This window comes from Lissotriton helveticus, chromosome 7, assembly GCF_964261635.1.
Source record: "Lissotriton helveticus chromosome 7, aLisHel1.1, whole genome shotgun sequence".
Classification (NCBI taxonomy): Eukaryota; Metazoa; Chordata; class Amphibia; order Caudata; family Salamandridae; genus Lissotriton; species Lissotriton helveticus.
Genome location: NC_136068.1, coordinates 1,811,413,520 through 1,811,436,736, shown reverse-complemented (window position 1 = coordinate 1,811,436,736; position 23,217 = coordinate 1,811,413,520). Strand labels below are relative to the sequence as shown.

General features: G+C 44.8%; 1 protein-coding gene across 1 annotated transcript in view; it reads left to right on the top strand.

Annotated features, from left to right (window-relative positions):
• LOC144767729 (phospholipase A2 inhibitor and Ly6/PLAUR domain-containing protein-like) overlaps window positions 1-23,217 on the top strand; it is a 262,378-nt gene that overhangs the window by 170,444 nt on the left and 68,717 nt on the right. Inside the window, exon 2 of the mRNA XM_078651114.1 lies at window positions 10,242-10,361. Within this exon, the coding sequence (XP_078507240.1) occupies window positions 10,242-10,361 (120 nt within the window). The remainder of the gene's footprint in view (window positions 1-10,241; window positions 10,362-23,217) is intronic.

The window sequence follows — 23,217 nt, the reverse complement described above, 5'->3', positions numbered from 1 at the left end:
CTTTAGCAGGTCAGTAATCCCTCTGTCCCCTTTAATGGATATTAACATCAGGTCACTTCGTCCATTTGTAAGTCTTGTCAGTAAATTCACAGGTTCTAAGGTGTTGGTGGTATAAGTAGGAGGAGAAGGATTTTGCTGAATCCCTCAAGTACAAATAATTTCACAATTTGGTCTATTCAGTCAGAATCTTAACAAGGAATCTGGGGGTAGGCTAGTCCATCAGTCTAGTGAAATCAGACCACCTACATACAAGCCCTATGCTGTCAAAATCTCCATTTCCACTTGATGATCGTGAATGATGTCATATCGCACTAGGGACAAGTATTGGCGGCCATATCTGGTCACCTTGCTCTTTGAAGAGTCTTCATTCTCACTGTCTCCCAGCTTTAACATTGGCACAATAATCATTAACACTTTAAGGTCTTCCTCACATTGTTGAGGCCTGTTGAGGTTGACTATCATGTGTTGTGTTGAATTGTTTGCTTCCTAACTTGATTTGGTTGGTTGGCTTTTCACTTGCCTCTGGTCTTCGATTCTGATTTCTTCCTGAGCCTGCCAGATACTGTGAGTCTCCTGTGAACCAGCTGATCTTGCTTCCTCCACTGGTGCTAAAGCCCATCGCCACTTCCCACCCTCCTACTGTCGAGTGATTTTTCGGTTGCCTTTCTCCTTCATTCCAATTACCCTTGCCCACCTCTTTTTTTGAGTTTAAGTTTCCTGGGTTCTTCTTATTATTGGTGCCACTGCTTGATTTGTCAACAATCTATGAGGATGGGGAAATGATTAGGACTCCTGGACACAAACTATTATTGCTTGAGATTTTTCAACACACATGGTAATATGCTCACTAGCTTCTCCCTCTCAGATAACCCCTATGTTCTTAGCTTGGCACACCAATTTTCCAATTAATTTCTTTAGGTTTTCAACTTCTTTAGTCAGAGCATCAAGTCTCGAAGAGTATTCTGGTACAATCGGTGGGGTGACTCTTGCTGGAGTGTGGGTGGTGTATTTTCATAATAGTACTCAATAGAGTTACGCTTATGGCTTGAGGGATTGTTGTATTATCTTCTGGCTCTTCCAGAAAGGCTAAAGGCTCATATCACTTTGAACAACATATGGAAATTGCACCTCCACCCCCTTCCACTTTATTGATGATGTTCACAAATTGTGAAGAAGTATAAGAATATGGCCAATTTTATTACTCATTCTAGAAGAAAAAATTAAGCTAATGGATCTTCATTATGGGTAGGTATTTCTGCAACAGCGCTGTGCTCAACAGTTTCAGAACATTGCACTCCTTCCTGCTTTTTAAAAAAAAGCTGTGATCTTCTTTGCACTTAGTGGCCACTTTTCGTTTATCAGCTAAGATTGACTCAACCTCCTTGATTAAGTCATCAATTGTGCCCAGAGTGCACTCTTCTCTATTTTCACTTGCTTCCCTATGCCTGGCACAACCTCTGAAGCCTTCCTCTTAACCATGCTAACAGTAGCAACTGCCATTTATTTCCTCTATAATATCCAGCTCTCCTCTGCACTGTATTTAAACAAAATTACAGGTAGTTTCACCAGGCATGTTTCTTCTCTTTTGTAGGTTCTATTGTATGCTCTTGAATATATCCCAATCAGACAATAGAAACAAATACAACTTAAGAAGGGAAAATACTTTGAAACTGATTAAAGTGCATGAAGCAGCTCCTGCAAAAGCTCTGCACCTTGAGTTTTCTTTAGTCAGCTCATATGCTAGAGGCATTACACATTATATAAAGCTTATAAAGCGCCTGGTTACACTAGCTAGTGTGTCCCCATGCTGGATAGAACTGAATGAAAGACCAGATGATCATATATTCTAAACAGCTCATGTTCCCTAAGTTAATCTTTGGGGAACAGGATGGTTTTTAGCTCCTTGCAGAAAACGGCTTCTGATGTTTCAAGTCGTAACCTCTGAGGCAGTCTGTTCCACTGGGTGGAGGTCATGACTCTGAAAGAGCGCCCTCCCATTCTCGCTCTGTTGAATTTTGGGACCTGGACTAGCCCGGTCCCACTTGATCGCAGCTGTCGGGTAGGGAGGAATGGGTCAGGCAGGTTGTGCAGGTACGTGGGGCCGGTCCTCTGTAAGATTCGGTGGCCTACACAGAGGGCTTTGAATACCACACGTTCCTTGACTGGCAGCCAGTGCAGAGTTTTGAGCACTTTCTTTGCTGACGCTCTCTTGGGAAGCATCAGAATCTGGCGGGCAGCCACATTTTGTATGCGTTGCAGCCTCTGCATGCACTTTGCGCTGGCTCCTAAATACAGGACATTTCCATAATCCAATCTGGAAGTAATAAGAGCGTGGATTATAGTTTGTCTCACAGGAAGTGGCAGGAGGTCCAATGTTTTCCTGAGGACCCTCAGCATTCCAAAACAGGTGCCTGCCACTTGTTTGGTCTGGTGCTCGAACGAGATTTTATTATCCAGCCAGATCCCCAAGTTCTTCACTGGATTACTGGGAGTGGGCAGGGCACCCAGCGTGGAAGGCCACCATGCCGAAGTCCAGACTGAAGGAGCCATGCCCACAATCAGCATCTCCGTCTTATTTCCATTTAACTTGAGACAATTATCAGCCATCCAAGCGGCAAGTTTCTGCATACACGTGATGAAGTTGATGGCACATTGCTCCTTTGGTTGTGTCAGAGTCACAACCAATTGCGTGTCATCTGCATAGGACACTACTTCTACCCCAAATCTATCTGTGATGTCTGCAACAAGTGCAACATACAAGTTAAAACGGGTGGTACTAAGACTGGATCCCTGTGGTACTCCCTGTTTTAGGCCAATTTCTTTGGACCGAAAGGGTCCCTGTGCCACTTGGAAACTGCGGTCTGCTAGAAATGACTCCAGCCATTCCCACGCTTTACCCACTACTCCTCACTTTTTCAGACACCGTAGCAGTGTGTGAAGGGCTACGGTGTCGAAGGCGGCACTAAGGTCGAGTAAGATCAGTGCTGCTGTTTGACCCTCATCCGCATATTTCCACAGGGTTTCAGTTGAAAAAAGAAGTGCTAACTCGGTGGAGTGGAGGGCATGAAAACCCGATTGGGTTGAATGAAGCAAGCCATTAGCCTCAATATAGGCAGATAGCTGTGTATTGACTGCCTTTTCCGCGATCTTTGCGAAGTACTGGAGAAGTGAAATGGGGCGTAAGTTCTCAAGTTGCTCCATACTGGTTTTTTTCTCAGAGGGAGGACCACTGCCTTTTTCCAAGATTTAGGCACCTGTCCTGAGTCAAAGGAGAGTTCTAATAAATGTCTGATATGGGGCTCAAGGATTTCCAAACTACCTTTTAGTACTTTGGGAGGTGCCGGGTCTGTAGGGGAACCTGATTTGATACTACCTGCAATCTGGCATAGGGTCCCCCGAGGGGGAACCAAGAATGCTGTAAGACAGTACCTATTCAGATTCGTGGCGGTAGCATCTTTACTGCAGCCTACCCTGGCCGTGTCCAGGAAAGCGGAGTAGATCTTGTCCACCTTATTGGCAAAAAACTCTGCCACCTGATTGCAAGATTCTACTGAGCTGATCATAGGGGTCGCTGTACTGGAGAGGTCCGATAGCTCTTTATATTACAAGAACAATTCCTTCATGGAGTTATCAGCTCTCTCAATTCTACTGCAGTAGTAGGCTTTACGGGCCTTCCTAATTAGGGCATGGTATTCCCTCAGGCTAGATTTATAAATATTTCTCTGCGACTCAGAGAAGCTTCTCCTCCACAGCCTCTCCAGATGTTTGCATTCAGTTTTCTTACCCCGTAGTTCAGCATTGAACCACGGGGCGGATTTAGATTTCCTCAGCGGTGCACTGTGCAACCAAGGTGCAGTGCAATCCAGGGCTTTTGTGATCCGCCTATCCAATTCCTCACAGGCTGACTCTATTCCCAGACCTCCGGGGGGCCCGCCCCCCTCGAAGTCCTTGTTGAATGCCTCCATAGAGAACTTTGTCCATTTCCTGCGTCTATTTTTAGTTCACATCTCGCCCTGTGCTGTGAGTTCAGGTACTGCCGCTCTAAATACGACCAAATAATGGTCCGACCAGATCACGGGAATTGGAGGAGTAACAGCCAGCATGTCCCAATTTGCGAAAATTGGGTCCAGAAGGTGGCCTTGGCAGTGGGTGGGCAGTTCAGATTTCAGCATTAATTGGATTCCTGCTAACTCCTGCCGAAGTTCCTGTGCTTCCCCATTCGTGGGGTCATCGAAATGGAGGTTCAAGTCTCCCAGGAGAAGGAGTCTCTCATACCTCAGGGCTGGTTGCGTGAGGCTCTCAATCAAGTGTGCAGCAAACCGCGCCCCTGGCCCTGGGGATCTATAAGTCAGAAATCCCTTAAGGATGTGGTTGTGGGATGCAGAGATGGAAAAAAAATGGTCTCGCTGTCCACAATGTCCTCGGCCTCCAGGGTACATGAAAACTCGTGTTTGCAAATTATGGCGATCCCTCCCCCTCTCACCTCTTGCCTGTCCATTCTGTTGATTCCATACCCCGGCGGGAGAGCAGCTACAATGTCAGGTGCTGAAGTATTATTAAGCCAAGTCTCGGTGAGGAAAAGGAAATCCACCTGTCCATCCATAAGGAAATCACAGATTTCCACCCTGTGTTTACCTAATGATCGACAATTAATAAGGGCGAGATTTAATGTCTGTTCCCTGCACCTTGACCTTCCGCTGACGGTTAACGGCAAAGGAGCAGTGCATGCATTCTTTGTCATAGTTCTCAAGACTCATACTGTGTTTACATTTATCCCCAATAATTGGGCAAAGTACCTTAAGCTGCTTGGCATTGTACTGCACTTTAGGAGGCAGAATTGCAGGGGGCCTGGCCCCTGGCCCCGGTCAGCTGCGGAAGTGCGCAGACAGGCTTGCCTTTGGCGCACCGCCGGCGCGTCCGCTACGCGCATGTTTTGTGGCATTCATTTTGTTTCCCTGGCGCCCCAACAACTAGCCCGCTGCCAACTCGGTTCCCCCAATATGGCGGCCGTCTTCCGTATATCACAAACGCCACTCAGTCAGCTCCAAAATCGTCTGGCCAGTGGGTGATGCTCAGTGCACGTTTTAAAAGTTCAGGTGAATGGTTTTAAAAAAGTTACAAGCTGTTTCCCACAACAAACACACACATACACGGGCTCCCGGCTTCCGCCTCAGGAGTCAATTCAATTCAGCAATGGAGTGTCGGGAGCTACAGGGCATCTTTTGTTTCCCTGGCGCCCCAACAACAAGCCCGCTGCCTACTCGGTTCCCCCAATATGGCGGCCGTCCTCCGTGTATCACAAAGGCCACGCGGTCAGCTCCAAAATCGTCTGGCTAGTGGGTGATGCTCAGTGCATGTTTTAAAAGTTCAGGTGAGTGGTTTTAAAAAATTTACAAGCTGTTTCCCGCAGCAAACACACACATGGGCCTTCAACCTTTTTTGCTGAAAGCAGAGACTTTCGATCTAGGATGTCTTTAGTCAAAACCTAATCATTGCACTCAAATTATCGAACTGTACAACTGAATTGTTACAATCTTGGACTACTGTGTACTTGAGGCTCTTCCTAAAACATTTAACGCCGAGGATAAGTTATGACCTTGATATACAAGATTGCTCTAAATTGCTCCATTATGAACTTTATGCATAGACAATAGAATATAAACAATTGCAACAGTACACTTGATTTACCTTAAGGCATGGAGTCCGATGATGCATTATATTACTTAGGCTTGACATTTTCCCTTTTAAATCCTTTACCTCTAAGTGGAATCTTAATGAAAATGCCAGTTGTTTATGTGACCTCTGTAATGGAGGAGTGGAAGACTTCAAGCATATTTGTTTGTTTTCCCTAATTCGACAGTAGTAGATGCCAGGAAGCGGTACATAAAATAAATTCAAACAAGATGTAATAGTATAATAGTACAGAGCTTGCTTTCGCTTCTTAAGTCACCTCCTAATGAATTTGTGTGTTATAATCTGTTTACATTTTTTAAATTGTACTAGAATGATCACTTAATAACAGATGTCTTTTTAATCTTTAATTGTTGTTCTCAGTAGAGAACTAAATCAAATAAATAAACTTGAAACTTGGCAGTATCCCCGCATTTGCAGTAAGGTACACTAAAAATAAAAAAGAAAGTAAAATAGAGAAGCTGAAGCGAAAGTTTGTCTCCAACTCTAGTTCACTTAGTCAGAGCCAAAAGGAAACAGGGTTTGTGGGTGAGAAGGTTAGCTGTGGTGTTAAAGGCATCTGAGTTGGGGCAATAAGTCAGTGTTGATACCTCCGCCACGGTCGCACCTTTCCCAAATTTGCCAAGCATAATCACAACACTGAGGGTACATCATTAGCCAGGCAAGCACCTAAAATTCTGTTAACACCATGGGCAAAGTACAAAGGAACCACTCATCTACTTGGGGATTCATGAATGTAGAGCCTAAGGGAGGTGCCCTGCCAATGCATTTTCCTGTCACTTACTGGTGCTGGATGGCGCACTTTGGCCAGGCTTTTCCTGGCACAACCAGCATTGTGGGAGATTGTAAAGCACTTTTATAGCGCAGCAAGCATTGTGGGAGGTGGCTGGTTGCAGGTTCCTCTTCCTCTTGGGTCAGGGATGTCTGGAAGGTGTGGTCCCAAACAACAACAGGATCGCCCAGAACTCAGCGTCCCCAAGTAAATGTAAAAATGCATGAGTTAGGTAGTGTAGTTGAAGAATCAACTGGAGGGGGCAATGTTAATATGGAAATTGATGCATTCATTGACGAAAATGAAATCTTGTCCTTAGTAACGGAATTGCCAGTTGTAAACTCCACATCAACCTCGACTAGAAAATATATATAGTCAAGCAGGCACTGGGATCAAGGCCAGGATTGCTGATTGATAGGTCACAGGTGGGCAAGTGTGTGTGGCTGACAGGCAAGCTCTTGGGTGGGAAACTCTTGATCAATCCCACAGATAGGCGCAGCACCATTATAAGGGTCAAGGGAGATTGCTTCAATAAAGCACACATGGCTGGAGGGGGTACACACGCACCTAAAACACCATAAAAAGTTAGCTGCCACATGAGTTAGGAACTCATAGCCAATAAGGACCTAGCACACGCAGTGATCACATTGCTTCCCATGCCGGACATCTGGACACCTTATCCACTGGCCATATTGTGTCCACGTGAGGTCTAGACCCACCTGTGGTAAAAATTAGACAATAAATGAGTGACCTCAAAGGCAGCAACCAACATTCCCTACCATATATAGTATACCAGAAACTTTTAGAACCCATCATGTGTTGAATAAAAGAAAGACAGATACTGATTCTAAACTCAGACAGTTCTCAGTCCTTGTGCCTATAACTGTTCTTCCGGCTGACTTTTAATTACATAAAATGCCAAACACCTCTTGTCTTCTGTTTTTTTAAGCTATTTCAAAGTCTTGTAACAATACCAGGAAATTGCAGATGTGTTTGTTAAAGAGAAAGCCACAAATCTTCCTCCGCATCATCCATTCGATTGCAAGATAGAACTACAGGGTGGCTCACAAACTCTGTGTAGCCTTATTTCCACCTTAAAAGAGAAGAAAAACACACATTTGTGCCAGTACCTTGAAGAAATGTTGGCAATGGGGTTTTCACAGCCCTCACAGTGTCTGTCATCCTCTCCACTGTTTATAATTGTGAAGCAATATGGGAAGCTCAGAAACTGCTTAGATTACAAGGCCCTGAATTAAATCATTATTATGAACAGATACCCTCTTCCCCTAATCGCCACACTAATTTATCAATTAAAGAAGGCACATATTTACACCAAGCTAGATCAGTGGGGTGCTTACCATCTTGTAAGAATCAGAGAGGGTGATGAGTGGAAGACAGCTTCCTGTACCAAATTTGGTTTGTACAAATACCTTGCCTTTCCATTCAGACCCTGGAATGCACCTGAAGTCTTCCAGTATTTTATCAAGGAGGCTCTATGGTAGTTTGTTGATTTGTGCAGTTGTCTATATAAATGGCATCCAAATCTAGTCCAATCTCAAAGAGGAACACGTTCCCCATGTCAAGACCATCTTCCAGGCGCTTCGAAAACATTGGGCCGATTTAGAACTCAGCGGATGAGTTACTCTTGACAGATATCCAGTCCGCCTGAAATATAAATCCCATAGGAAAGATTGAAAGACTGATGCAGGTCTAATCTGGGACCAGAAGGACTTGTCGGAGCGGAAGTTAAATTAAATGGGGTCTGCAGCTTGTGATTTTGTGTGAGCCTCTCAGTCCTCGGATCCCATACCTGTTTTGCCCCACTTTGTCCTTGTTGGTTGTGCAAGCGAGACTGGGGCTGGGCAGGATCTTCCAGAGGAGGGGACGCATGAGTTGCAGCTTCACCTGCCTCACTGGCCATCACAGGCCATTGGGTGCTGCACTGCCTGTAGCTGCATGGAAGAGACAGGAGCACCAATTGGCGTGCAGAGTGTAGGAGAAAGGGGAGTATGGCGAGGAAGTGTGGTAGAAAATGGAGCTGCACCGCTGTACCCGTGCCAGTGGTCAGTCAGACCGGTCTAACTAGTTCCAGCATGGTCGATGTAGGTTGTGGGCCACAGTGTAAACAGCAAACTGTGGTCTGTGACCTGCTCTGTGCTCCACGTTCCACGTTCATCCCTCCACGCTCCAACCCTCACCTCTGATTTGATTCAGCATCAACTACGGTCTTCCCACTTAGCAATGGGACTTGAATTCCAGGGTAATCGAGGTCCAGCACATTGCTACTCTAAGTTAGTGAGTTCCACTATCTCCAGTGGAAACACCACTTGCAGGATGGATGCAGAAATGTACAAGTGTAAATTGGGGGGGGCTGTGGGCACTGAAGGGCAGTGGCAAGTGTAATGAGCTCTAGAGTCATGTTGAGGCAGGTGTGGGGAGTTTGGTGGACTGGAGGGTGCTGCACTGATACAGGGGCTCTAGACATGGGGAGCTTTGGAAAAACGTAATAATACTATGTTTTCTTGTTTGTATCCTTTGCTAAAGATTAGTGTGGTAAGAATTAACAGGAGGGCACTAGAGAATAATGTAGATCCTGTTGAGGTCAACAAATGAATACCATTAAGTCAGGTAATAATGAACCCTTGTTACTCAGCACCAAAGCACTCCAAGGGGTGGACATGTGCTTTATAAATATACCTGCTATGTGATGTTCAAAAGAACAGAGGCATTATGTACTGTTGTGTTTTATAATTTCTTAAAAGAGTCTCCTTTCAGCTAAGGATTGTATCTAAGCCCATCACAGTGCCATGCATCCCACCCTCATCCATTCCCCTTGCTGAAAAGGTAGGAAGGAAGTGAAGGCCTGGGCCCTAAGAAGTTAAATACACATACCATGTAGTGGCCTCAGTGATGCCCATTCAGTATTCACGCACCCCAGTGCAGTGGTGTCTGGCGCTGCCCATTGTTCTTCAAAATGTGCTACTGGTGGCCAATCTCCCCTATAGGAAGTGGTGTTAACACAGCAGTGGAAAATAAATGCCTGCTGCAGGTCACAAGAGATGGTCATTGTTCTGCTTCTCCCCCCAAGTAGCAGAAGAAACACCACTTACATCCATAGGAAATTAATTATCTGTTCTTTGTTTCCACTATCTCAGAATAGGGACTGACTGACTCACATGTTCAGTTTCATAGTATATACACTAAAGTGAACCCTATTTGCTAAATTTACAAAAGCACCTGAAAAGTCTTCTTTCTTCATGCAGCACCTCCTATCTGACCAATGCCTTGTGTATCAATACTTTCTAACACCACATTATGGCTTTTGGGGGCAGCAGCACATACGGGGTAAAGAGGTGTGCAGGACAGTCGTCAAGCTGGAATTGTGGTGGAGAGTTTGCCCTCCTTCATTATATCTCACATTTTTCCCTCCCAAGGTCTAGTTGCACTATTGTGTCTCTCACTAACCTCAGCCATGCAGCATAACAGTCCACACAGACAGGGGAAAGTGTCACCCTCATCCACCCCATTATCCAAAATATAAAGAAGAGAGTGGATGAAGTGAAAGACCAGATGGGATTGTGCACAGGTTGTCCTTTTAAACCTGATCCACCTGAGAGGATATCAATCCTTTTAAATATATCACTCAAACCCTGGGACACTTGATGGAAACCTTTAGTCAAAGTGCATTTCATGTCCAATTATTATTATTACTATGATTAGTAGTATTAGTATCATTCCTATTAATATTATTTGTTATTATTCTTATTATACTTTTTAGGAAATGCTATTATGTGTGAATACTGCTTGGACCTAGTCAATAAGAGATGCTATGGTGAGCTGGTGACCTGTCCCACGAATGCGAGAGGCTGCCTGTCTGCAATCAGTGAGTACAACCGTGGTAGGTGCCAGATAGTTAAAGGAATCCTCATTTTATCATGTCTATGCTCAGTTCTTAACTAAAATTAATTAGCAGGATTGTACTTTCAGATAAATGACGCACGGTGTGCTGATGCTCATGCAATGTCTGACACATACACTCTAGGAACAGATAGACACAGCTTTCCCAGGATCAAAAAATTACTCAGCATCTTGGTTTCCAAGCAAGAAAGACAGATGTGAATTCATTAAATGCAAAACAACTCCCTCCTGGTACTATCAATAACGTCAAGAAAACAGCATTTTCTTCAAAGTGCAGAAGCACCCTTGAGGAACACTGTCAATACAAATATCATATCTCACGTCCCATGCTGTCAGTAGCTGAGCTCTACAAAATACCATTTTAGTTGTTGGTCAAGATGAAGCCTATGCATGTGTTAGTGCTGTAGAAATGCACCCATGTGATTAATAGAAGATGGAGCTTGTTTAGTTTCAGAAATGTAGCCTACACTCCTACAGTTAGCTCTTGGATAAATGAGCAGGTGACTAATCAGAAGTGAACAGGCAATGAGCAGGAATGGGGAGTTTGTACTACATACAAGGGCTGCTGCAAGAATTGAAGGGCTGGGTGCAGAGTCAGTTCCATGTCAGGCTAGTGCTACATCATGTCAGCCTCCCTTATTGCTAAGCTCTAGGGGGGATCACCCAACTGCACCACATCAATACTAAACCCGGCGTCTCAGAGGCACAGGCCTGTGCTGAAAATATCTTTTTCTACCTATTGCATAATGTACATCAGTCTCTGAGGATAGCTGTGTTTTATCTGGAATGCCTAGTTCTTCTTAGCTGCATGTTAAATATTTTGTTATTGAATCATTTATTTGCAATCAAGTTCTTCACTTCCACCTTAAACTTCTGACATTCACTGATTTCAAATCAATTGCCAACATTTTCTATTTTTACCTTGCCTCCAAGCTCTGGTTAAACAATGTATCTAGTGTAATGTAAACAATACTCTAGATTAAAATCTTTCAGCATATTTCGCAACATGCAACCCTTTGAATCTCAAAAAACTGCAGAATAATAATTCTCCGTGCAATTGTTCAGCCATTTTGGTTTTCAGACATTACTGGCCCGTTCCTACTTTTTCCAGACTTCTGAATAAGTAATCCCCTACAACTGGTAGAAGACTTTCTCAGCATTTAGTGAGAGTGCAAACCTTTCCCTGGGTCAGCCGCCTTGTGTCACAAACAACTGGAGAGAGCCGAGTACATTAAGGGATCCATGAAGTACACACCATGTCCCAAACCTGTGAATAATTCATCAAAAAGGCTCTTGTTTACCAGAGTCGTGGCTAGTGTTTTAGCATTCATTTTGATAAGCGGAGTTGTATGGAAATTGGTGGTCAGAGTGAGATCTTTACTATGGTTGGGATGAAGAGAACATAAAGGCTTTGCTAAATACTGCTAAGATTCAAGTTAACCAGTATTGTTCATATCTTTAAAAAACTTGTACAGCAGTGGACATAGTTGAGCCTTAGTTGTTTTGTTGGATTTGCTGGGGTGTCCTCGTCTGCGTAAGCTTTACTGGAGCGCATATCATTGATGCCTTTCTAATTTCCTCAACCATAATTTTGCTGTCTCAATAATAGTCAAGAATTACTTAGGCAGTTGGTAGCCTGGAATTGGGTAGAAAAGCCTCTTCAGATACATGAGCCTCCTCAGGATAGAATTTGAGAGGCAACCCAAAAAAGGAAGCAAAGATTTTTGAAATGTCAGCAAACTATGTGAGAGTAGTATTGCTATCATCATCAGTGGAGTTGTGGACTAATCTTCAAACTTTTTTCAATTGTGCAGTGAGAAGGGACCTGCTTTTCGTCTTGCTCTTAATGCAACCACTTAAGTTAGAAAAGGGTGTATTCGACTCTGGATGTGTGGACAGTGTTTTGAGACCAAACTACTTCTCCAAGGCTTGAACTGGTATAGGTTCATGTCAAATTCCTGAATTCTAATTCTGTGGAAGGTCTATACAGATTTGCATTTTGGTTTAGCTAAAACTGGGTCTCATGATGTCCTCTAAGGAGGCCTTCCTGGCCATCCTGAGTGTATGCATGAATGACAGATAGCCCATAATTCAGTCAAACTGAGCACAGTTTGAAGGATCTTGGAGGAAGACACAGAAAGGTCAGAGAATACAAAAAAGAACTCCTCCCAGGCATAAAAGATCAGAGTTGTGGCAGATTGGGACGAGTAGCTATAAGCTGTTTTATGGTAAAGGGGTAATCCAATCTCTAGAAAGGTGAACTGTGATGAAAGATCCTGCAAGGTTGACCAGCTGATGGTAGTCTTGAGAAGTATAGGCCAGCTGCCCTTCAATGTGTTGGAGAGTCACAATCCAGGATGAACGGTGGTATGCAGAAAGTCAATGAACAGAGATGTACTGTTGCATAAACCGTGGTATATAACTGCCAGTACAGTGGCCATCAATATAGTTACCTAAAGCTTGCATTCTGACATATAGTGCATGAAGAGTTTTTACATGTAGAAAGCATGTTCCATCAAATAATTTCAGCAACCATCAGCAAATATTTTTAAATGGTCTGGAGGTGGCCTGTGGTAGCTAGTGTACAGTGCATATATCTGCTGCACAATACATGGATTCTCCAAGACATTTTTTGAGATGCACAGATGAAAAGAGGATTCCTCTTTTCTGACACAAACCTTTAGTATTGGGACCCATTACTAGTCTCCACATTACAAGTTGGCTGCTGCATTGTGTCTAAAATCATTGAGGTATTGGCAGAGTGGTCCGAAGATACGGGTCTATTGGACCCCTGCCAGATGGGATTCAGGAGCGGGGTGGGGACGGTCGAGCAATGCTTGAATCTGAAATTGATTATTGACAAGTATAGCATTGCCCGATCGTCCCCTATCTACCTTGCGTTTATGGATCTCTCATCCGTTTTCGATCTCGTGAATAGATCCAAACTATGGGCAATTCTTCTGAACTATGGACTGGATGAGGCCCTTTTTAATTTCCTCGCATACCTCCACACTGACCTCAAAGCACAAGTCAGGATTGGGGCGGGTGGAGAAGTATCTGGACCTATTAATATTGGCAGAGGGGTGAGACAGGGGTGCGTTTTAGCACCTATAAACAACAAAAGTATCAGAGGGTCTCAAAAAATGTGCCCTGAAAAATTGACAGGTCTACCACAACCAAGGAACCACAGTGATGCGCCACAGAAGTTCTCAGCAGAATGCGAGAAATACCCATCAGTCACCATACGGATCCGCCCTTCATCATTTGGGATTTTATCCGTACCACCCGTCTGAGAAAATCGGTGCCAACCACGAAGGTCAACCCGGTGGTAAGGGGGTTCCTAAGTGGATGATGGCAATGACAGTGAGGTAAGCCACTCGATGTTTAATGAGCGGCCAAAAACATGGGACTGGGGTGTGCAGTGTAAAAAGGGGTGAAAAGGTGAGAAAACCAAAACAAGAGTGTATTAAAATTGGTTAGAAAAAGGCACTTAACAAAAGTTTATTCGATGTGTGCCTGACATACCAACGTTAAAAGGCAATGTGACCCAAGGTTGTCTAGTTATGTGGACGACCTGAGGTGAAAAAATGGTCAACTAGTTTCTGCAAATAAGGGACTCTTGTGTCTTTGCATTCATCAGGACCGACAATAAAATTAAACTACTGCACCACGTGAAATACATATAGTGAAAGGAAGCACCGGGAAAACAAAAAAGTGAACATTGTCACCTGAAAGCTCCGGGTGCCCTTACAGTCTGGGTTAATCCCTGTGGGAAGAGAAAAGGTTGGGTATAACTGTCGTTAACTTCTGGGCTGACAAGAAAGTCCACCATTGTGTATCTGGCATAACATCATGTTCAGATTGTTGAAATACGGGCATTTAAAACACATATGGCCTGATATAGAATCATTCAGTAAGAAATTTCATAAGCAGAACGCTCCTCAGTCCTTACCTCGATCTGTAAGGTGGACTGGCCTCACCCCACCTGGCAGCGGCTCAGGGGAAGATGAAGCACCGCTCTAAAATACATGTGGAACACATATCAACACACAGTATGCACAGAACAAAACACTTCATGATCTCAATGGTCAGAGAAAAGATGGAATCACTATCTTATCAAAAGTAAAATCGAGCCCAGCAATGGCGGGGCCGAAATTCCATATGGCAATGAATGCTCTCCACTACAAGGATGTAAAGATGTGGAAACAGGAGAAGGAGGGAAAGTCCCTCTTACCTATCAGTCGGTACTCCGGGGCCGGCGTCCTGGCCGTCTGGAGAGGTGACGACCATCCGAGGATAGCCTGTTTAAAAGCCGCGCTACCATTGGTCGCGTGGTCACGTGGAGCCCTTCACTGCCATTCTCAATTGGCTGAGAGTGGATGAGGCCCGCGATTTGGTTGGCTCAGTTGACTGAAGGCCAAATCAGGTCATAGGTTGATATGTAATAGGAGTCATGGTAACGGAGTCACACAACTGAAATGCGAGTATAATCATAACAATGCGCTAGCGAAGTCAAGTATTGTGGTTTAAGAAAAACAAGACTGAGGAAAAGAAAACACAGCGTTTCTGTGGCATTACCGCTGATTATAATATCTGGCTGCAAATTAGTGAGGCCAGAAGAGAGGCGGCGGTGAATATGTATAGATGGCTTGAGACTGTAAGTGAGCGGTTAACCACCGTGACGCCTGACTAAATAATGCAAAAAATTACAGAATAGCTGTGGGAATTCATTTGAGTCGTCATGAATTTGACTTTACAAGAATAAATCTTTATAGATGCAATGTCCTGAGTGTTGGGAACACCTAGGACAACAGAAAAGCACCTGAAAAAAGGGCCAGAACATGCAGCCCTATGGTGGTAAAGATGGACAAAAACAGTGGCGTCAGGATGGACAAATTAAAATAAATGGGTTGACGTCACTAAACCCCATTGGTTACATTCCTCACAGGATGGGGAATAAATGCACGGGCTTCAGAAAGATAATCACATCTCTGGAATAAACACTCAAAGACCCCTATCAAACCTGTTAGGTCAGTGTCCAGTGTGTGAATAGACGGAAGGGGGAGTGTTCAGGCCAATGAAGTGGTGCCTTGGGGTCCTGACTGTTAACTGGCAATCGTTCACAGAACGGACCAAGGAATGTCATCGTTCAATCCGTCTTTGTGAGTCCCCAATTTCAGTACCCATCTTTGTTCTTTCGTCAGCAAGTATTTGGTCACATCTGCTGTGTGTTTGGGGATGAATGGTTGCTCCAAAACAGTCCATTTAAATTCCGTGGCTAGGTGTTTCGCCTCCAGAAAGTGGGCTGTTAACTTAGTGGCTTGCCTGGCACACCTGATGGTACTCTTGTGCTCAGATATCCGTATGCGGACCTTGCGTGTTGTCATTCCCACATACTTATAGCCACAGGGGCAGATGATGAGGTAGACCACATGGTCACTATTGCAATTAGTAAATTTGATTTGCTTCCATGGTCTGGCAGTGCCAATATCGACTTCCAATGATTTCGTTGTCTGAGCACAGACTTGGCAATTACCGCAGGGATGATGTCCCTGGACAGGAGGGAGATTCCATAGTGCTCCTACCGCCCTTGGTGGATCTTCACGTGGCCTGGTGTGTACTAGTCTGTCTTTCAGATTAGGACCCCTCTTGAATGAAACCAAGGGGCGCGGAAGCGTTAAGCGTCCAGAGTTCAATATTGGCCAGTGTTTTTTAACAACACTTTGTATGCTGTTGGAGAGGCTACCGAAGGTATGGACAAAAGTGAGGCGGTCCAGATCCGGTTTGGGAGGTCTGGGTTCCAACAGTGCTTCGCGATTGTTGTTCATCGCCCTTTTCATGGACCTTTTGACAAGTTTAGGTGGATATTTTCGTGCCACTAGTTGCATGCTCAGCTCATTGGAATGTTTTTTAAAAGCTGTTTTCGTGGAGCAGTTCCTTTGAACCCGTAAAAACTGGCTGAAGGGTAAACTTTCTTTTAGTGCCTTGGGGTGGTTACTGTCAAAAAGCAGTAGGGAGTTCCTGGCAGTGGGCTTCCTATACAATTCTGATTGTAGGCCCTCGGGGCAAGACACAATTAGTAGATCGAGAAAGGCCAGACGTTGGTGTCCCATTTCAATGGTGAACTTCAGGTAGTTGTTTCTGCTGTTCAACCAGCCGAGAAATTCTAGGCATCTGTCGCTTGACCCTCTCCACACTACGAAAATGTCATCGATATACCTTTTCCAGGTCTTCAGGTTATCGATAAACGGGTTTCCATTGTTTAGTACATGATTTTGCTCGAACCAGTGGACATAAAGGTTCGCCAGACTAGGGGCGTAAACGCTCCCCATGCTGGTACCCGATGTTTGTAGGTACACTTGTTCTTCGAACTGGAAAAAATGTTGTTTCATGGCCAGTGTGGCACAAGCCATTATAAACTGGACAGGAGTGATGCTACTTAGTTCCCTGGACTCCAGCAATTGGTGCACAACATCCAGTGTCTCATCCTGAGGGATGGAGGTGTAGAGTGCCTCTACATCAAATGAGACTAAGAGATCCCTCTCAGAGTCAAATTCGATGCTAGGTAACAATCTGAGCAAGTCGGTAGTGTCCTGGAGATAAGTGGACATTTCCTGCACCATCGGTCTCAAAAAATAATCCACAAAAGTGGAAAGGGGTTCTAGGGCGGACCCTATCCCCGAGATGATGGGGCGTCCTGGCGGCGGTCGTTGCTCTTTATGAACCTTGGGTAAGGTATAAAAGTAAGGCATCTTAGGATGTTCCGTGCAAAGATACAGGGCTTCAGCTGGTGTGATCCATCCCTCTGCAGATGCTTCTTCAACCATAGTTTTGATGTTTTGTTTCAGGTCGTCTGTAGGATTGTGACCCAAAGGGGTATAGGCATTGCCAGTGTTGAGTTGTCTGAGGCACTCGGCTCGATAAACCTCAGTGTCCAAAATAACAACCGATCCGCCCTTATCGGCTGGCTTAATTGTCAAGTCCTTGTTATCAGTAAGGGATTTTAGTGCTAGATGGTGTGATTTAGACAAGTTCTGGAAAGTCTTATGTTTAGTGCTAAAGAGGTCATCCAATTCCTTTTCAAGTGCTTGTTCATAGGCTAGGACCTGGGGAGGCATGAGATGAGTCGGTGGGGTAAAAGTAGACTTACATCTCAATCCTGTATTGACATCTTCCTCATTTTGCATAGAGGCTTCTTTATTAGCAAAGAAGAAGTGCAGTCTAATCTTCCTGAGGAATCTTGCCACTTCCAAACGGGTCTCAAACTCATCATTATGATGGGTTGGCACAAAACCCAGTCCTTTATTCAGGGCCTCTTCTTCTGTAGCAGTTAAGGTATGTTTGCTAAGATTCATGACTATACTTGGGCTGAGCTGCTCTGTCCCGCCTCCTTGTTCTTGGACGAGTTGCTCCTCAGAGTCCTCACCTCTGTCGTTGTTGGTGGGGGGCTGAAGTGGACCTGGGGCTGTGTGTTGCCTCTCCTTCTGCCACGGGATCTGCCCCGGCCAAACCCTAAAAAAGGCTGCCCGTTGAAGTTGTTTGTTGGAAAATTCCCGGGAAAGTTGGTCATATGAGGTCCCATGGGTTGCTGAAAAGGACCCGGTTGTTGTGGAGGGAAGAATGGGGGCATTCCACCAAACTGCCACGGGTTGGGTTGCCACCATTGTTGTTGCTGATGTCCCCTCCAGTTGTTCTTGAAATTACGTTTACCCTGACCGCGACCTCGTGTATTTGAGTGATCGCTACCAGTATCGCTCCCTGAAGAATTGTCACCTGAACTGGATGTACTGTAAGAAGACCCCTTCCTCTGACCAGCGGTGCCATATGCCGGTGGAATATAAGTGTCACTTGAGTAGGGGTATATTTTCTCAAATTTAAACTTATCCAGATCTTTCCTGAATTTGTCCATCTTCACCGACAAGGTGTGCTCCTTAAAATCTCTGTTGTTTTTATTGGATTCATCTAAGTTCTTGGTAAAGACTTTTGAACTTATGGTAGTCTTAATTTTAGACTCAAGGATTTGAATTTCTATAAGCAAGGTATCTGCTATGCGTTTAGAGGTTTGAATAATTAAAATCAACCAATCCCTGGTACATCTCCAAGCGATAAGGGCCCAGTTTTTTAAAAACTCCTTATCACCTAGAAACAACCTCGGTGTATTCGTCACTATCAGTCCCGTTGGGGCGCAATCACTACGCAAATATTGCGCCATGATGGTGCCATGTAGGGCTGTCCTTGTTTGTGATTTCTTTAGACCTAGCAGTTTTCCCCACTCGTCCTCACTTACGCTAACGACAGAGGTTAGAGATTCAGTCAAATCTGGGTGTTCTGCAAATGCTGCCAAGAGGTCTGAATCAGAGAACGATAAACCATGATTTTCTGCCATGATGAAGAGAAGTGCGACGTTCGAGGTGCAGAAAGTGTTCAAGAAGGGCGGAAAAAGTTCTAACCACAACTATGTGACGAACTATTACTACGAACTCAACTATTCGTGGGACAAAGGTCCGCAGTTGGGGAACTGCACTCAAATAACAAAAAACACTACGGTAGAGGGGGACCTAAGGGGAGTTTAAAGACCAAGCTCTGAATACAATCCCTAAGAACCTATAAACAACAAAAGTATCAGAGGGTCTCAAAAAATGTTCCCTGAAAAATTGACAGGTCTACCACAACCAAGGAACCACAGTGATGCGCCACAGAAGTTCTCAGCAGAATGCGAGAAATACCCATCAGTCACCATACGGATCCGCCCTTCATCATTTGGGATTTTATCCGTACCACCCGTCTGAGAAAATCGGTGCCAACCACGAAGGTCAACCCGGTGGTAAGGGGGTTCCTAAGTGGATGATGGCAATGACAGTGAGGTAAGCCACTCGATGTTTAATGAGCGGCCAAAAACATGGGACTGGGGTGTGCAGTGTAAAAAGGGGTGAAAAGGTGAGAAAACCAAAACAAGAGTGTATTAAAATTGGTTAGAAAAAGGCACTAAACAAAAGTTTATTCGATGTGTGCCTGACATACCAACGTTAAAAGGCAATGTGACCCAAGGTTGTCTAGTTATGTGGACGACCTGAGGTGAAAAAATGGTCAACTAGTTTCTGCAAATAAGGGACTCTTGTGTCTTTGCATTCATCAGGACCGACAATAAAATTAAACTACTGCACCACGTGAAATACATATAGTGAAAGGAAGCACCGGGAAAACAAAAAAGTGAACATTGTCACCTGAAAGCTCCGGGTGCCCTTACAGTCTGGGTTAATCCCTGTGGGAAGAGAAAAGGTTGGGTATAACTGTCGTTAACTTCTGGGCTGACAAGAAAGTCCACCATTGTGGATCTGGCATAACATCATGTTCAGATTGTTGAAATACGGGCATTTAAAACACATATGGCCCGATATAGAAACATTCAGTAAGAAATTTCATAAGCAGAACGCTCCTCAGTCCTTACCTCGATCTGTAAGGTGGACTGGCCTCACCCCACCTGGCAGCGGCTCAGGGGAAGATGAAGCACCGCTCTAAAAGACATGTGGAACACATATCAACACACAGTATGCACAGAACAAAACACTTCATGATCTCAATGGTCAGAGAAAAGATGGAATCACTATCTTATCAAAAGTAAAATCGAGCCCAGCAATGGCGGGGCCGAAATTCCATATGGCAATGAATGCTCTCCACTACAAGGATGTAAAGATGTGGAAACAGGAGAAGGAGGGAAAGTCCCTCTTACCTATCCGTCGGTACTCCGGGGCCGGCGTCCTGGCCGTCTGGAGAGGTGACGAACATCCGAGGATAGCCTGTTTAAAAGCCGCGCTACCATTGGTCGCGTGGTCACGTGGAGCCCTTCACTGCCATTCTCAATTGGCTGAGAGTGGATGAGGCCCGCGATTTGGTTGGCTCAGTTGACTGAAGGCCAAATCAGGTCATAGGTTGATATGTAATAGGAGTCATGGTAACGGAGTCACACAACTGAAATGCGAGTATAAACATAACAATGCGCTAGCGAAGTCAAGTATTGTGGTTTAAGAAAAACAAGACTGAGGAAAAGAAAACACAGCGTTTCTGTGGCATTACCGCAGATTATAATATCTGGCTGCAAATTAGTGAGGCCAGAAGAGAGGCGGCGGTGAATATGTATAGATGGCTTGAGACTGTAAGTGAGCGGTTAACCACCGTGACGCCTGACTAAATAATGCAAAAAATTACAGAATAGCTGTGGGAATTCATTTGAGTCGTCATGAATTTGACTTTACAAGAATAAATCTTTATAGATGCAATGTCCTGAGTGTTAGGAACACCTAGGACAACAGAAAAGCACCTGAAAAAAGGGCCAGAACATGCAGCCCTATGGTGGTAAAGATGGACAAAAACAGTGGCGTCAGGATGGACAAATTAAAATAAATGGGTTGACGTCACTAAACCCCATTGGTTACATTCCTCACAGGATGGGGAATAAATGCACGGGCTTCAGAAAGATAATCACATCTCTGGAATAAACACTCAAAGACCCCTATCAAACCTGTTAGGTCAGTGTCCAGTGTGTGAATAGACGGAAGGGGGAGTGTTCAGGCCAATGAAGTGGTGCCTTGGGGTCCTGACTGTTAACTGGCAATCGTTCACAGAACGGACCAAGGAATGTCATCGTTCAATCCGTCTTTGTGAGTCCCCAATTTCAGTACCCATCTTTGTTCCTTCGTCAGCAAGTATTTGGTCACATCTGCTGTGTGTTTGGGGATGAATGGTTGCTCCAAAACAGTCCATTTAAATTCCGTGGCTAGGTGTTTCGCCTCCAGAAAGTGGGCTGTTAACTTAGTGGCTTGCCTGGCACACCTGATGGTACTCTTGTGCTCAGATATCCGTATGCGGACCTTGCGTGTTGTCATTCCCACATACTTATAGCCACAGGGGCAGATGATGAGGTAGACCACATGGTCACTATTGCAATTAGTAAATTTGATTTGCTTCCATGGTCTGGCAGTGCCAATATCGACTTCCAATGATTTCGTTGTCTGAGCACAGACTTGGCAATTACCGCAGGGATGATGTCCCTGGACAGGAGGGAGATTCCATAGTGCTCCTACCGCCCTTGGTGGATCTTCACGTGGCCTGGTGTGTACTAGTCTGTCTTTCAGATTAGGACCCCTCTTGAATGAAACCAAGGGGCGCGGAAGCGTTAAGCGTCCAGAGTTCAATATTGGCCAGTGTTTTTTAACAACACTTTGTATGCTGTTGGAGAGGCTACCGAAGGTATGGACAAAAGTGAGGCGGTCCAGATCCGGTTTGGGAGGTCTGGGTTCCAACAGTGCTTCGCGATTGTTGTTCATCGCCCTTTTCATGGACCTTTTGACAAGTTTAGGTGGATATTTTCGTGCCACTAGTTGCATGCTCAGCTCATTGGAATGTTTTTTAAAAGCTGTTTTCGTGGAGCAGTTCCTTTGAACCCGTAAAAACTGGCTGAAGGGTAAACTTTCTTTTAGTGCCTTGGGGTGGTTACTGTCAAAAAGCAGTAGGGAGTTCCTGGCAGTGGGCTTCCTATACAATTCTGATTGTAGGCCCTCGGGGCAAGACACAATTAGTAGATCGAGAAAGGCCAGACGTTGGTGTCCCATTTCAATGGTGAACTTCAGGTAGTTGTTTCTGCTGTTCAACCAGCCGAGAAATTCTAGGCATCTGTCGCTTGACCCTCTCCACACTACGAAAATGTCATCGATATACCTTTTCCAGGTCTTCAGGTTATCGATAAACGGGTTTCCATTGTTTAGTACATGATTTTGCTCGAACCAGTGGACATAAAGGTTCGCCAGACTAGGGGCGTAAACGCTCCCCATGCTGGTACCCGATGTTTGTAGGTACACTTGTTCTTCGAACTGGAAAAAATGTTGTTTCATGGCCAGTGTGGCACAAGCCATTATAAACTGGACAGTAGTGATGCTACTTAGTTCCCTGGACTCCAGCAATTGGTGCACAACATCCAGTGTCTCATCCTGAGGGATGGAGGTGTAGAGTGCCTCTACATCAAATGAGACTAAGAGATCCCTCTCAGAGTCAAATTCGATGCTAGGTAACAATCTGAGCAAGTCGGTAGTGTCCTGGAGATAAGTGGGCATTTCCTGCACCATCGGTCTCAAAAAATAATCCACAAAAGTGGAAAGGGGTTCTAGGGCGGACCCTATCCCCGAGATGATGGGGCGTCCTGGCGGCAGTCGTTGCTCTTTATGAACCTTGGGTAAGGTATAAAAGTAAGGCATCTTAGGATGTTCCGTGCAAAGATACAGGGCTTCAGCTGGTGTGATCCATCCCTCTGCAGATGCTTCTTCAACCATAGTTTTGATGTTTTGTTTCAGGTCGTCTGTAGGATTGTGACCCAAAGGGGTATAGGCATTGCCAGTGTTGAGTTGTCTGAGGCACTCGGCTCGATAAACCTCAGTGTCCAAAATAACAACCGATCCGCCCTTATCGGCTGGCTTAATTGTCAAGTCCTTGTTATCAGTAAGGGATTTTAGTGCTAGATGGTGTGATTTAGACAAGTTCTGGAAAGTCTTATGTTTAGTGCTAAAGAGGTCATCCAATTCCTTTTCAAGTGCTTGTTCATAGGCTAGGACCTGGGGAGGCATGAGATGAGTCGGTGGGGTAAAAGTAGACTTACATCTCAATCCTGTATTGACATCTTCCTCATTTTGCATAGAGGCTTCTTTATTAGCAAAGAAGAAGTGCAGTCTAATCTTCCTGAGGAATCTTGCCACTTCCAAACGGGTCTCAAACTCATCATTATGATGGGTTGGCACAAAACCCAGTCCTTTATTCAGGGCCTCTTCTTCTGTAGCAGTTAAGGTATG